Here is a 16,425-nt window from a genome sequence, read left to right on the forward strand (position 1 = left end):
GCTTTATTAGATTTGTTGTCTAACTCAGTTGTATGCTTTTGATTCAATGGCCTTCTTCCATGTTCATCAACTTGCCTCCCTATTTTTTTGTTTATCCTACCCAGGAGCATTTAGCGCCTTCCACTGCATTCTCGCAAACCTTTTTTTATTTTGTATGCACAGCTTAATTGTAGTGCATGTGCTCCTCTCTTTACACTTTTTCCTTTCACCACTTCTTGATGCTCCCCCTCAATCCCTGTGTTACATTTTTCTTATTTTATTTTTTGTTTTTTTACAAAGTCTCAGCAGCTGCAAATTGCTACTGCACAGCTGGCTTACTTTTTTATATTTTTATTTACTGTTCGTCATGTTAGAAAGATAGATACAAATATTGACCATGCATCATAATAGATGCGTGTGCTTCACCAGCTATCTTGGAACTGGGTTTTCTTTGATACACCTTTACAGCCAATACCTTCTGACTTTACCAATTCTTGATTTTATTAGGAATGGTAAATGATTATGACCATTAGAGCTGCACATACCATTTAGAAAATGTACAAAAACACCTAACAATGTGTTGTCTAGCTGACCCATAAGCTCTACCTAATTTACTTCAAAAGGAAACCACCATAATTACAATAATGATGCCCCAGATAGCAGAATTACTAAACCAATAGCCCTAAGGGAAGCTGGGAGGGAAAAGGACAAAACGAAGGGGAAGGTAGTATTCTAATACAAGAAGGAAAGATGCAAAAGCATAAAAAGGATTGGGGGAAAAGATAAAGAGGGGTGTGAGTAAAAAAAAGAAAAAAAGAAAAGCTCACAATAAATCACCATTACTGAGAATATTCAACAGACCTTCCTTTTTCTCAACTGCCTCTCTACCCTTTAATCCCGGCAGTTTCATCATCTATAGGAACCTGGCTTAACAATGGAGTCTAGCAGTGCAATCTGAGCATGGGTCTCAGAGAACATGCTATCCAAAGACAATAAATGTCACCATCTTAACATATATATATATATATTGTGCGGAAGACGGTGTATGGTCGTAACGGTCAACAGGCCATTAGTCCCGCTTTCATGGGCAACTCCCAGAACCCACCACCAAGGCTCGAGAGGTGGACTGTCCAGCTGCAGATATATGACATCCAAGTCACCTACCTGCCAGATCACTGGAGAAGGGAGGGCACCAGCGCCAGTTATGACAAAAGAGTTCCATCCCTACCTGAGGTTCAATCTGAGCATGGACTTTGGCAGCTTCTCTGATGTAAATTCTACTGTTGTCATCATTGATGACCACTCTAAATACCCGGTGTTGGAGGTGGTACACTCCACAGCATTACAACCAGTGATGGAAAAGATGGTCGCCCTCTTCAGATTGCTGGAGGAAGTCAAGACTGACAAGAGACCCACATTCCAGGGTTGGGAAGTAGCTCAAGAGTATATGAGTGGAACACAGAAAGATTGTGCACAATGGCCCCAAGCAAATGGGGAGGCCGAGCCATTCATGATGACCCTCAACAAAACACTGAGAATTGGGGTCAACTATGGAGAAGACATCATGGAAAGTCTCCATCGATTCCGGATCACGTACCAGCAAATACCCTGTGCTGCCCCCGTAGATCTCCTGCTGAAGTTCCTCATCAGGGATTGCATTGTAGCCAGGTGTCGATGGCAGCATAATGCCTTGGACGCCGAGGTCGTGCAAGAAATGGGCAGAACTACCAACAACAGGGCCAGTAGAAACCAGCGGCAAATGGCCCAACACTTTGTGTGGGGGACGTAGTCTTCATCAGGCACCAACAACCCACAGCAAATTCTGGACTCCATTCGAGAGAGAGCCCTGGTGGGTCAATGAGATCCAAGTGACCCCAGTCACTGCAGCCTCCACATGAAAAACAGAGACCCCATTGTATCCTGGTTCAAGGGGCCGAGAGGCACAGGGAACCTGAAATGCCAAACCTGCCGGAGCAGCAGGTATTGCATGAGGTGATAACTTCTTCAACGTCCTGCCACAAGAGGAGGGCTCAGATAGAGACAACCAGGAGAGAGTGAGTAATGTACCAAGTTCTCCTACCCGCCAAGTGGTTTAAGACACACCCTGACCAAGCCCGGAACCCAGCCGAGTCCTAAGAGATTATGTATGCTATCTGGGGAATACCAGTGCATCCACTCGAAGGAGGGCAATCTGATTTGGGGAGGGATGTAGAGTGCCACCCAGCCTCTACATGGCTTGTAGCCACACAGCACGCACCCCAGAGGCAGGGCTCTGATGAAGGGTGTATATAAATATGCTATGGACGCCCTTACCTGTTGCCTCGGGTTCCTTGTGCTGCCACGCTGTTGACATCCTGATCGCCTACTGCCCTGCTCCAGAGCCCTGTGTTGGGCAAAGATGTGTTGCTCAGCCCTCTGCTCCTGCTCCTGATTGCGGACCGCAGGCTGCCGGAACTACAGCTCCCAGGAGGCAGAGTGGTCTCGCAAGAGAAGGAGGGGAGCAGGCCCATATGTTTTCCATCAGGCTCCCGCGGCGCTGGACACCCTTACCTGTTGCCTCGGGTTCCTTGTGATGACACATTATTGACATCCTGATCGCCTACTGCCCTGCTCCAGAGGCCTGTGTTGGGAGAAGACGTGTTGCTCAGCCCTCTACTCCCGCTCCTGATCGTGGACCGCCGGCTGCCGGAACTACTGCTCCCAAGAGGCAGAGCAGTCTTACGAGAGGAGGAGGGGAGCATGCCCATGAGTTTTCCGGCGGCCCCCGCGGCGCGGGACGCGCGCTGGCATTCCCAGGCCTAGGGCGGACCAATCCGTGCCCGTCAGGGACAGGAAGAGGCAGGGCAGGGCCACTCCCCCTGGCTGCTGCCTTTTCAGGTGTCGTCGAGGAGCGGGTAAGACTTCCATCGACTAACTCTTGTCAATCACTATGATGTGCTACCAACGATAGATTTACCCACAGCAAGACTCTGAGACTCTAAGACTGTGTTGCTATTTTGTAGGTCACCAGACTCTAGGGGTCTCGGGGCCTGACGATCTACACTGATATAAATTGTAACAGTTCTTGGGGGAGCCTTAAAGGAACTCTAAGGTGTAAATCAATCGTGGGCGGATGGTAATTACATTTTAACATAACAAGGATCACTCTAATTATAGGGCCTTTAGGGGAATAGCAATAAGCTAGTGCGTCAGCTTCTATTATAAGCATTACACGATTACACTAGATTTTTGGCTCACTAATTTCCATTTAAATAACATTGTAACTCAGGTTGCTACTGTAAGTTTTTTTAAAGAATAGAAGTGAATAGCTTAGGAGTATGGAGGAACGCAAGAGTGCGGTAGGCACATTAGATGCTTTTTTAATTAGAGCTGAACAGCTTTTCACCCACGAAAAGCTAACAGAGAGACGCTTATCACTCGACCCTACCAAGTTCCCATTGTCTGGAGAGCCTAATATTCCCCTGACACCCAGAATTACTGTTCAATGTAGCAAGGATAACTCTCCTTTGGCTAACCCAATCCCGATTCCCCTGAGTCAATCACGGGTCGATGATCACAGCCCAAATTTAGGGACTAGACCACAAACCAGGAAATGAATAGAAAAGGTCAAAGGGAAAGCACCGAGAACAAGGCAGAAGTGCATTAAGGGGGGTACTGAACGTAGGAAAATAGGAGGCCTAAGCTCCAATGCTCAAGTAATTCAGCAAATAGAGGAACAACCAGTGGTAATTCAAAAAACTTGTAGTTTGCAGACAGAAGAAGATATCCCCCTCATTGATGAGAATGATCTAAAAAAGGATGTAGTTTTTGAAAACACCCTTAGAGGGATCCTAGAAACAACTTTAGGTTTAATGATGAACCAGATAAGTAACCTTATTGATGATATATTTGGCTGTATGGAGCAAAAGATTGAGTTGTTGAACGAGTCAGTAGGTACTATAAGAGATAAAATAGACAAAATCCACCCTTGCATTGAAGTAAGGGATAAAAGCCCAATTCACATGGAGGAGCCCCGGTCTCTGGGCTCTGTAGGAGCAAGTGGGAGGTTAAGGGAAGCTCATGTGCCCAATTTAACAACCCGGGAAGCTGAGGGCACAAAAGAAATGGAGCACTCCAGAGGGGGTGCAACGAGTGGATCAGGGCCAGCTAGTTTGAATTACTCTTACAATAGGCCTCTGAATCCTAGCTCTGATACCATAGGTTTACCGCCAGCTTCTTGCCCATATATAATAATTTTAACTGGGGTGCCAGTACTAAAAAATGGACAGAGCGAATCCTGGATGGCGCTCCGAAATAAAACTGCTGACAGGCTGATTAAACATAAAAAATTTAGACCCCAGAGTATTAACGAAATTTTGATGGACCGAAGAGTAGGGTGGGTTGGCGATTCCCCAAAGAATATTGACGGCGATTGCATAGTTATAAACTTTCGCCATCCGTAGTTGGTCCGATCTTTACTAAGCATCAGGAAAGAATTCTCTCCTCAAAGCACCTGTATAAGCGCTCTCCCACTGGGCTTTTTCTGCAAACCGATCCTCAGACGAGCGGTAAAGGGAATTGTCCTATTTTAACGGTAAACATGTTTGAGGCGCTATCCTCCCTAGATGCTGTGGAATGACAACCAACCTGTATAGCTAGAGTGACGCCCAGGTTGGAGAAAAGTACAATCAATACTTACTTAGGGGACACCTCTACTCCTTCTCAAGTGGTGGGACAGAGGGACCCATTAGAACATAACATATCAAACCAAATTCAGCTACTAGGGAGGAAGAGCAAAAACCCTCAACAGCCACGTTGATAAAAAGTACTGAAACAGAGTGGTTGGGCTCCGATTGGATAATTTTAACGAACCAGGTTAGTACAGATAACAATTTATCTCCAGTCGATTCAGGAGGACCTGTAGCACCAAGAACCGCCCAGGCAAGTTTTTCAAGTGCACCGGGACTTAGTATTGTTTTCTGGAACGTTGCAGGTCTGCGCTCCAAAGCTATCAATGATGAGTGGCTTAGTTTTAAGCAGAATTTTAATATTCTTTGTCTCCAAGAAACGTGGGCCGTATCAGCTACCCATATTAACGGATTTAAAACTTATTTTCCATCCGCGATTCCCTCTCCATCAGGGCGTGCAAAAGGAGGCCTGGCTGTGTTTGTCTCTAAACTTTTAGCAATTGGGGAAATCACTCCCTTAAAATTGGAATCGAACTTTCAAATAATTACTCTTGATTTGAATAAATCCGACATTTTTGTCTTAGTTAATTTTTATAATAATCTGCAAAAGCTTCAGTTGATAGCTACCCTAAAAGAGATCCACTACATCCTAATGGATATTAGTAACAAGAATAAAAAGAAAAGAGTTTCCGTTATCTGGGGGGTGATTTTAATCTATCACCATGTGGGCTAAATGATAATTTAACTTGTGGTTTGCAAGATGAGAACGTCAATAACCTGACCCATTTTCCACATACATTGAGTGGGGATTGTTTAAATGAGACCCTATTCATTTTAGATCTTGGCCTGGCAAATGAATTGGTGGTCCCCTGAGTCCCCCTTATGCCGACCTTTAATGGCAGAGGAGCTTCTACTTCCATAGATTTTATATTTGTGTTAAGTACTGCAGCATCCCGTATTTTGTATTTTAAAACCCACGATAACGCTACCAGTGACCATTTTCCCAAAAGGTTACCCTTTATCTTCCTATCTGTCGAGAAAAGACTAAGCAAGTGAGTACATACGGTCCGGAATATCTGGTACTGGACAGAATAAATGGATACTCGCTCAAGTGGGATCCCAGACCCACTTAAGATCACTTCGGAAGTAGTGAAGAATTCCATTAAGGCCATAGAAAAATGTTTGGACCCTTCCTCTACTCATCAAGAGATTTTAGACAACTTTTCGGTTATAACTAATGTAGTAAAGGAAGCCTTATATATTTATCCTAAAGGGAACAAGAGGAAAATGAAGGGTCGGTTTAATAATGCTTGCACTGAAGCATACTCCAACCTAAAATCTGCCCTCCACAAAAAAGAAAGGGATACATGAGAAATCATACTACTTAGAAAGATTTATAACCATGCAGTTAAAGCAAGAAAAGCAGAATTGAAGCAGGAACTATGGGCAGAACTTCATAAGAGATGCTTGATGAAAGATGGTACTGCCTTTTGGAAGATAATTAAATCTCCATTTTTTTCTGAACCTAGGGTTAACGATAAAATTGAATCAGCTATTGATGAGTTATCATGGGTGGAACACTTTTCACAGATATTCGGATCAACTGCTGGAGAAGTGACTGATCATAAAGATATGGAGATGATGAGATCCTGTCAAAAACCCTCAATTTTCCCTCTCGTACTTGATTTTACTCAGTTAGAAATTGAACTTATCTTAATGGCAAGCAAAGGGGGAATGGCACCAATCCCTGACGGGGTCCCGGTAGACCTTTTTAAATATAACATGGATCTCTGGACGCCAATATTGGTCAGGGTATTGGAAGCCACTTGCACAGTGGGCTGGTGAAATCGTGGTCCGACTCAATCCTGGTCCCAGTATTCAAAAAAGGTGATCGTCAAAGTCCATTTTGTTATCGCCCCATTTCATTATTAGATTCTTTGGGCAAAGTTGTGGGGTGCATTATTCTAGAGCGCCTACAACAATGGGCTGATGATAACGTATTGTCAGACCTTCAATACGGGTTCAGGGAGGGTATGGGTACCACCGAGCAAGTCCTAAATTTGACATTGTTAATGGGCAAATATGTGAATGTAAAGGGTGGGAGTTTGCACACGGCAAACGTAGACTTAACATCAGCCTTCGATTGCGTAAGCCATTCGAAATTGTGGGGCATTTTAATAGAGATGGGAGTTGAGCTCTCCTTGGTTCATTTTCTCTGTGAATTGCATTCAAATGCCACGGCCAGGGTGAGGTTTAGAGCGGGAGGGGAACTGACGGCGCCGTTTAGGTTTGACAGGGGTGTCAGGCAGGGTTGTGTCCTGGCACCCTTCCTTCTTACAATTTATACAAATGGCCTTGAACAAGCCCTGTTGGAGAGGTGCCAGGACCTTCCCCTACTTCACAAACGCCCGATACCTGCTCTACTCTACGCAGACGACGCAGTAATTATTGCTTGCACCCCCCTGGAACTCCAACGTTCGCCTAATAGGTATAATACCTATATGTCTAACTTAGATTTAAAAATTAACATTAAAAAAAACTTTTATTATGAATTCAGGGCCAAGGCATAAGAAAAGGAGAGATATTTTCATCAATAATACCAAAGTGGAGAACAAGAATACGTATCCCTATTTAGGAATTTTAATTGATGATAAGTGCACATGTAGAAAAGCTATTGGGGCCAGAAAGCTGTTATTCATACGGTCTACCTCTGCACTAGTAAGTTTTGCGCAGAGGCTAGGTAAAAGACCCCCGGCAGAGATGATCCAGATTTACCAGGCAAAATGCATCAGTACAGCCATTTATGGAGCAGGGGTGTGGGGTTACGGTCAGGTGGAAGCCCTTCAAAAAGTGGAAAACTGTTTTTTGAGGTACCTCTTAGCTGTTCCGCGAGGTACCACGACCTTTAGCTGCCACCTAGAACTAGGTTTGCCATATATTACTGATATCGTAAAAATGCAGCCAATTCTATTGTGGCACCGCCTCTGGTTCTCTCCAAAGACAGTTTTTAACCAACGCTTATTAAACGACTGTCTTGCACTTGAAAGCTGATATAGGATCGGTTGGTTTTTATATGTCAAAAGGTTTCTGTATGATTTGGGACTAGAAAGATATTACCATCGCCCCTCACTTATCGCAGAGTTATCAAGAAAAGGGCTGAAAAAGCTATGCCTGACTCATCTGGAGGATAGGCATCTGGTTATTGAGGTTAAAAAAAGCTCGGTTCAACATTCCATGCTGATTCAATCCACTATGGCCATGCAGCCTTACTTAATTTGCAATTTGAGTGGCTATGAAAGGTTCTTTTGACTCGTTTTAGGCTGAATATTTTCCATCGCCTGGTAACCTTTCCTAGAATCAATGATTGGTCGAAGCTGTTAACACCTTGCCCCTGCGACGAAGTATCAACCCAATCACTAATCCATGTGGTCCTTTTTTGTAAATTTTATGAAGAACCGAGAAAGCACTGGATAATCCCAATTTTAAAAATGTGAGGCTTACGCCAATGTTGTCCTGCACTAATTGTGCTGCAACTCATGGAGACAGAATGCCTGGCAACAAATATTGTTACATTTTTAAAGTTTGGTATTAGCCGTAGGACTAATTTATAACAGAAATATTGCTATTCATATTCCTCCAGACTATACCTTGCTACTGATTTTTACACACATTGATTATATTAATGGTTTTAACATTATTTTTGTATTTCAAGATATTTTATGAAGGCATGCTTGTCTTTTAAATTTGTATAACTATCTATCAATGTACGTGGCTTTTAAAAATATTAACTTTTATGTTTTTTTGCTATGGAAACCAAATAAAGTAATATTTTATTTTATTTGATTTGATTTGCTATGGACTGCTTGTGGTCACACCCGAGTAGTATACATCTGAGTCATGTATGTTGATGTTTCGTAGGGTGCTATGCAGTCACCATGTGTCCTGCACAATTGCATGACTGTTTCATGTTGACTCAAATTCAGCATGGTTTGTACACATACAACACTCAACCAATAAATACAGTGGCTCACACAAACGCACTCTTCATATATACTTTATGCAAACATTGTAAGCTGTAATGAATCCATATCATACATGGCCCTGGCCTGTGCCCACCCTATTTCCAGAATATTTCGTAATAATTCATGTTTTCTACTGCGACTTACCTTAACAGGTTCTATTTCTTTAATGTACCATAATAGAAAATCATGCCTTGGTCTTGCTTTGCCTGGTTTGCAACCAATAAGAATAAAAAGACAGATTGTAACTGACAGCATGGTGCCTGCCAACAGGGAGCAATCCAACAACCGCGTTGGAATTGAAACTGTTAACAGAAAATACAACTTGTTCTTTGTCATAGCCTCTACATGCAGCTATCACCAAATGCAGACTCAATAGTGGCAATTTTGCAACCTTTGTTACAGTTCCACAGAATCAGAGAGGGCAGTGAGCCACAGGGGCGTACACAAGATCCCAAATGTACACAGGGAACTTGGGATCCTGGCTGTGGAGGGTAGGGGCTCACAGTGACCAGGCATCTTTGCTTGAATATCTTTCTGGGCAGGGGGCCCTTCTCAGGTTTCATAAAGCTACCGGTGAACCAATGTACATAGTTATAGATTAGGAGTATAATAAATAGCTGTGACCTGCCAAGCATGCTAGACGTCATAGGTCTACAATGATAATCATGAAGGGAAATTAAACTACAAATTCTAGACTACCTGGTGATATTGGTAGTGAAATCAAGATTGGCAAAAAGTAACATGACATGACATGGGGACGATTAACAACTTCTGTTGAATTATTTCTCCAAGTATGGTGGTTATGTAATGTAATCAGGGTGGAGTGTCATTAATCCACTATATTTGAGTTGTCAGCGGGATGCTAGAAAAGTAGGGGCGCACCAACATAAGATTGATCAAACGTGGCCACTTGCACAGTGGGATATCAGTCTGATGACATGATCTGAATGCTAATGAAACAGCGCTAGAAAATAAAATAAAAGTAAGGCAGTCATATCATAATAATGCAGCAAATTCTATTGAAACAAATTCCACCTCACGAAGAGTTTGAGAAGCCCAAAAGAGAGTTGATGACTGTGGCATCCTAAATGCAACCTTCACAGTGTTAAAGAACAACCATGGGTAGCAAGCACTTGCCTGGCCAGTAATAATGATAACATTAGCACCTTTCTGTGAAATGCATCCCTGCCCTGGGTTCCTACCTGTAGGCAGACCTCGGTCTTCTCTTGCTCTTTCGGATATAACCATAGTTATTTCTTTGTTAACTTTCTTTAGGACTTCGTGGATCATATGGATTTCAAGGCCTTCCAGAATTCTTTGAAGCTACAGTCAAAAGAGAGAAGGTGGCAATCAGCACTTTCTCCTGCTTGTAGATTAATACAGCTTACACTATTGCTTCTGGTAACAGACCGGTTGTAATTAGTATAATGTGACATCACAGGAAAATGCAGCACATGAACTTTGACATGAAATGAAATCACATGTTATGGAATCAAGTGAAGTGTAACCCTGAGGAAGGCTGGTGGAAGGGGGAGAAATAACCGGTAAGTAAAACTTTACAACCTACAATTTACACAGCATCCATAGGGACTTGCACTGCTCCATGTTGTCCCCCACCAATGTTTACAGCAATTTTGTGCATTAGTATGAATACACCATTAATGTTCTCAATAAACATTATTTGCCTTACAAAGAAATAAATATCAATACATTTATATTTATTTGAGCACTCAAATGCAAAGGGATCACAATTGTAAATTTTAAGAGAACCCTTGAAATGTTGCTTCTTCTGTGTGAGTTAAAAGCAGGGTCTTTCTCCTGCTACAGTGGTCAGTAATAAAACAATGATTTTTCTAACTTTATTAGCAATTGGCAATAATGGGCATGAAAAAGAGGCACACATCTAACCAGTTGCATTTACATTGTTAGGTGCTGCTGCACTGGCCTCCCCATGTCCTCCATGAGAAGACGTAGGCCTGTGCAGTCTAAGAAGGTACACGGTCCCTAGGTGGTGCCACACTAAACCTGCGAAAAAGTCATTCACTACTATTAAAATAATGTAGCAGGCAGTTGTGCATCCAGCAAAGTAGAAGTAGGGTGAGTAGGAGCAAAAATGGGAAAATGTCTGAAGGAGTCTTAATCCTGATAATAGTCCTAGAGCTCCTGGGGTCTGTCTCTTGGAAATGTTAAGGGCAGAGGTCATCTGTGGGTCATGAAGGCCCACATAAGAATCATACACTGCCTTACCTGCATCTGACAAATACTCCCACCTTTCAGGAACCACAAATAGGTAGATTTTATCAGGTTTCAAAGTTAGCAATTAGCATATTAATGACATCAAAGGCAACATCTTGAAGATTTAGGAATCAGTGCTATCCCTAGATTTACATAGATAGTACAGCCGGAATGCAAGAAGAGATGATAAACCTTAGCATCTTACAGTCTTCAGTTTTAGACCACAAAGTTACCCAGAAAATTAAAAAGATTTTAAAAGGTCATGCCACCAGCAGCAGAGCTGTGAATTTCTTTCCCCTTATCACAGACTCTGGTTTCATACTGCAATCCCTCAGGCTGCTGAGTGCTAAGTGCTAATAGGCTTAGTCAGCAGGACTACCTCTCAGTTTACAAACTGAATAAACTCATATTTCCGACAGAAGACCGTGCCGGGAGCCACGCAGACCCAATAGCATTAATCCTCAGACAGTAGTGCTGGCCTCAGGGATAGCCTTCTCTGGGCACCTTGGCTTTCAATGTATCATGCCCCTCATTTATCTGTAGATTAATACATTTTGACCAATTAATCTTATACCCATAGAACTTTCCAAATTCCAAGAACATTCCAGCAAATTTGAATCATGGCAAATGGATATGCTGCATATGAAAAATACTATCTGCATAAAGCATGAATTTGTCCTAAGTACCTTTCCTGAGCTCAAATCCAGAACCCTCTGGTATGCTTCCCAGAGGGTTATACCAGCCCAGCGTTGTCTTTGAAGTAAGCCTTGCTCTTGGTCCAAGAGGACAGTAACCACTTTCTGTTCCCTGAGCTCCCAATAAGGCATCACTTCTCCCTTACTTATTTTGTCTGTAGTATGATTGTCAGCAGGAGGGGCAGTGGCCAAATATAATCCTTGCCAAGTATTCTAATGGAAAGATATGGGAAATTACAGTATTTGGGACAAAAAATTCATCTAGTCTGAATAGTGACCTGTGTACTCCCGAAAAGTAGGACTAGCATGTTCCAGTCATAAATCTGAGAGTACTATAGCTTGTGGGAATTATGTGGTGTTATCTGTGTCACGTGTTGCTGCTGTGAATCTTCCAACATAACATCTTTGAGGGTGTCTCCTTATATGTGTATGGACAGTGGTGCTTAAGGGGCATATCTCTATAGTGTAATTTTCTGGAGAGTGGTTTAATTGAATATGGTACAGGTTTTCTGCCCCATTTTTCAAAGAAACTAGCATAGCTGCCCCTGGATCTAGCCAGGTACTCAATACTGTGAATGGAGGGATATTTTTCACTAGTTTAGCCACACTTTGAAAATCATTTCTAAATGTAGCATGCGCCAGGGTAATATATCTTTTTAGCTCCAAAATCTAAACTCTGAGCTCACAAGGAGTGCTTCCTATAAAAGAATCAAACATGGGTTTTGCCTCCAGAAGTATTGTAACATGACTCCTCTTTTGTTCTTATCTCCAAGACTCCTTGCATAGTAAGTCAGGATGTTTAGACACATACCCTCCTCTACACTTGCCAGTTTCACATTTGTCTAGATTCCTAATTATCTACAACATCACATTCCATGGTGCTCTGAGTCTATGTTGGGGAGAAATAAGTACAGTAAACCGAACCTCCTATGCCTGTTAACCATTGCCACACCGTGTATTGTATGGCTTTCACATCAAACCAAATAACGTAACAGAAAGCGCTAAATAAGCATGAACATTCCAACACCACCACTCTTTTATACTGTTGATTTGCAACTACCCACCTACTTACTTTATAAAAGTTTGGCTGCCCTCCCCCATTATTAACTAGTAATGCTCCACCACTCGCTCTATATTTACCTAAGAGGATTTAAATATAACAAAGCTAAAATGAAGTATCGCTGTTGCATTGTGAAAATGTAATCATTATTTTGGTGGGTACCCAACTGTAAGGGCCATCTCAACGGATCTCCATTCTTTTTCATAAAGGGATGTCATCTCATATGCCTCCCTGGTCCTGTCCACTTCCAACCCACTTTTTTAACCATATATTTAGAGCAGCATCATGTGGGTCCACTACATCATTTATAATCCTCTGATAATACTAATGATAGACACTGCTTTCTACTCCACCTGTTACTCCATGAGGTATTGTCTGCTTACTCAGGGTGTTATATTGCAAACTCCCCTCAAGTAATAACATTATGTTTTCAGGACTACTCTGAAATTGAAAATTAGCAAATACTTTCTTAAGACAGTACATTCCTTTAGAACATGCAGCATTACATAACCTCAACTAGCATCGTTTCTTGGTTTGTTTAGGGCTGTGCAAAATATCCAGCAAAATTTTGTTTAGGCGAAATCATCCTTTTCAAAAGTCGCTTTCAGAGAGAAATCATGATATCGATTTTGCGTCAAAGGCAGATTCCTGAAACAGGAGGCTTTTGAATTAAGATTATTGTATCATCACTTGTGATACAAAAAACTAAACCTGGGCAACATTTTAATTACACCGGAGTCATTTTAGTAATTATTCATACTCTTGTGATGCGAAAGTACAGAAATTATGCCAACTTTAGTATTTAAGAGTATTTTCGGGCACAAATCCTACTGCAGGAGCACAAGTATAAAAAACTAAGAAAGAGTGAGCAGCGGCTGGATGTAGCGGTTTGTATCCTGTAGCATCTAGCACTATTTTCTTGGAGCCTAATGCGTACTGGGGCCCTTTTTGTACACAAGGGTGCATTTTGCACAAAGCAAATAGCACTAAATGCTAGATTACGCTTCTCACATAATTACGCATAATTCCATGTAATTTTGTGATAGTTAGGAGTAAGTAAGCTAGAGAGAATTACGCCACTTGTCCACCCCAACAAAAAACAGGATGATCCAAACAGTGTTTACAGCCTTTTCCCTTATTAGCACACAGCGCTTTGGAAGTGATTGAATATGGGCTCCTAACAGAGACAACTGTTAATTAAACTGCAGTGAGAAATAAAAACTATTGCAACAATCAGAAAAACACAGATTTCTGAGAGGTGACAAAACGCAAAACAATGGGCCCCCTGAAGAATGCTGTGAGGGAGCGCTGACACTTCCATATCTCATAGCTATTCATCAGTACATCATAGACATACGTTGAAATCATGTGTGCCATGTGCCTCTGTTACTGAGGTGAAGGTCACAATATCATACAAATGATCTCAATGTATTTATCTGATGCACTGGTGATATTTTACATAGCTCACCTTCCCACCAAAATATATAATCTAATTCTGTGTTAAAAAAATTGAAATTTATAAGAACGATGACACAAACCAAAAACAAATACAAAACAAAGCAAATAATTATCACTCTTAAACCAAGTGAAATATAAATGTATACCACATGTTCTCTGGGATAGAAGGAGATAAAGAAAATGGAAGTAATGAAAGAAAATACAACTTCGCTAGCACTGTATTACATTAACTGCAACAACATAAATCATCGACCAAACTAATGTATATATAAGATTATATTATAGCCTTATAGCCCGCCGTAGCGGGCTATACCGGCTATTAAAGGCCCGCTACCGCGTTAAAGGCCCGAGCCGAAGGTGAGGGACTTTAACAAGGTAGCGGGACTTTAATAGCCGACATAGCCCTGCTACGAAGGGCTATAAGGCTATTAGAACATTCTGCCAGTAGAGGGCAGAATGTTCTAACAAATAAAACAAAGACCTCTCGAAGCTCGAGGGTATTTAAATCCCCTCGAGCTCCGAGAGGCCTTTGTAAGACTCTGGAATGTTGCTCTGCGGGCCTTTTCGGGCCCATAGAAACAGTGAGAACTCCATTGTCTACAATGGAACTCCCAACATTCCAATGTTCTAATACATTTTACCTCCTAGTCTATAGAAGAGTAGCTACATAAGCATCAACAAGTGCCCAAACCAATTGATGAGAAAGCAGTGGTTTAGAAAGTTTACATATTGAAAGTTTATCATTTTGTCTTGTGAAAGTACCCCAGGCTCACTAAATATGGATAGACAGTAACCTGGCATCTTTCCAATTAGAAGTAATCTATTTCACCACATACGAAAATTTGAAAATCAAATATTCCATTTGAGGAAACAGAGAGCAAGCAAGAAAGTGCACTAGTTGTACAAATAATGAGTTTATATGAAATATAGCTGTGTATACTAAGAATGAAAGATTATTGAACATTCACAGAACAGATGTTTCATGGAATCAACCTCAGTTATACAATGCCAACATATCTAAAATGTTCAACTTTCAAATGAACAGACCTACCAACTCACATGGTGTTGGTCCATGTCACATATGGCCCACCCAATGACGAAGTGTATTCACACGGTGAAAAGTAAAGTGCACTGGAGTCACTTGCAGATAGTCAGGTTTCCAGCTCGTTTGTAGAGAATCTGGACTACCAGAGCCCATGCCGTCTATAATCCGGTTAAAGTGCCCAAAAGTGGTTTTTGCTGCAGATGGTTAGGTATCCTTCCTATGCCATGCAGCTGCTCTCTCTTCAAAAAACAATCCTCTCTTTAAAGTTACACCTTCTAATCAGCACTTGTCCTCCATGGATATATTAGATAGTGGAAAGCATTCCTAGGTTGGCAGACCTACAGAAACTCTCTTACCTGGCGGGTTCTGATAGCAACCTCCGATGCTCCTTTTGGCGGATGTATTGTCTGTGTGCTGGTCAACAGTGCTTCAAACGCGTCTTCTTTCCCCATCTGCCTGGCTAGTGCTTTGAGGCTAGGGTACAGAATATCCACTCTAAAGATGGACAGAGAGCAAAAAGAGGAGGGGTTATGAATGAATTTCTTCTCCACAGTTAGCTTGCAGATGTTTACTATATATATATAATGTGACACTGGTGTGGTGGAGGCGTGGAGTGAGGTGCAGGTGGTTGTGTATATGCATGTGAGTGTGTGTGTAGATTGCACTGCTGATACCTATGGTGACCCGCTGCTGAGTAAGTGAAGAAGTATTTGCTGCTTTTCTCATACTTTCTTTTTTGTGAGAAAAGCTTGCAGTACTGCTGCACAGGCTTCACTTGTTCTGTGTGTGAAAATAACAGGCACTACAGCAGCCCATACTATATCTTTTTTGTGTGTCTGACTGAACTGGCAAAATCCTTTTTTTTTTAAGGCGCAAAGAATTTGCTTTGTCTATGCTTAATTTTACATTTTTGGTAGCTTCTGCCAAGAAATTCAATATTTATGGGAGAAAAGAGGATTCAAACTAGATGCCTTGATGACTGATGCATCATTTACAGTGTGGAATAGCTACACATTTGCTGTATATCGGCAGATGTTCTGCCCTATGGCAAACCCTCAGCTGTCTCTGCAGTGGAAACACTGCCTTTGCATCTCGCCTGCTTTAGAATGTCAGAAAGTCGCCTCCCTTATTAAAGGTGGCTCTTCAGGTGCAGATTTTTCTTGCTCCACCCACTGTGACAGGATTGGGGATCCTGACCAGAAACAAAATCAGCGATGACCATAAGTGGGAACAAAGAATAACCAAAGTGTTGGGCCATTGCTAT

At 41.9% G+C, this 16,425-nt stretch overlaps 1 protein-coding gene across 1 annotated transcript in view; it reads right to left on the bottom strand.

Annotated features, from left to right (window-relative positions):
* Positions 1 to 16,425, bottom strand: part of LOC144762518 (uncharacterized) — a 709,614-nt gene that overhangs the window by 342,185 nt on the left and 351,004 nt on the right. The window contains exons 29-30 of the mRNA XM_078647742.1: positions 15,518 to 15,656; positions 9,871 to 9,991 (exon numbers count right to left, since the gene is read on the bottom strand). Coding sequence (XP_078503868.1) covers positions 9,871 to 9,991; positions 15,518 to 15,656 — 260 coding nt within the window. The remainder of the gene's footprint in view (positions 1 to 9,870; positions 9,992 to 15,517; positions 15,657 to 16,425) is intronic.

This window comes from Lissotriton helveticus, chromosome 6, assembly GCF_964261635.1.
Source record: "Lissotriton helveticus chromosome 6, aLisHel1.1, whole genome shotgun sequence".
Classification (NCBI taxonomy): Eukaryota; Metazoa; Chordata; class Amphibia; order Caudata; family Salamandridae; genus Lissotriton; species Lissotriton helveticus.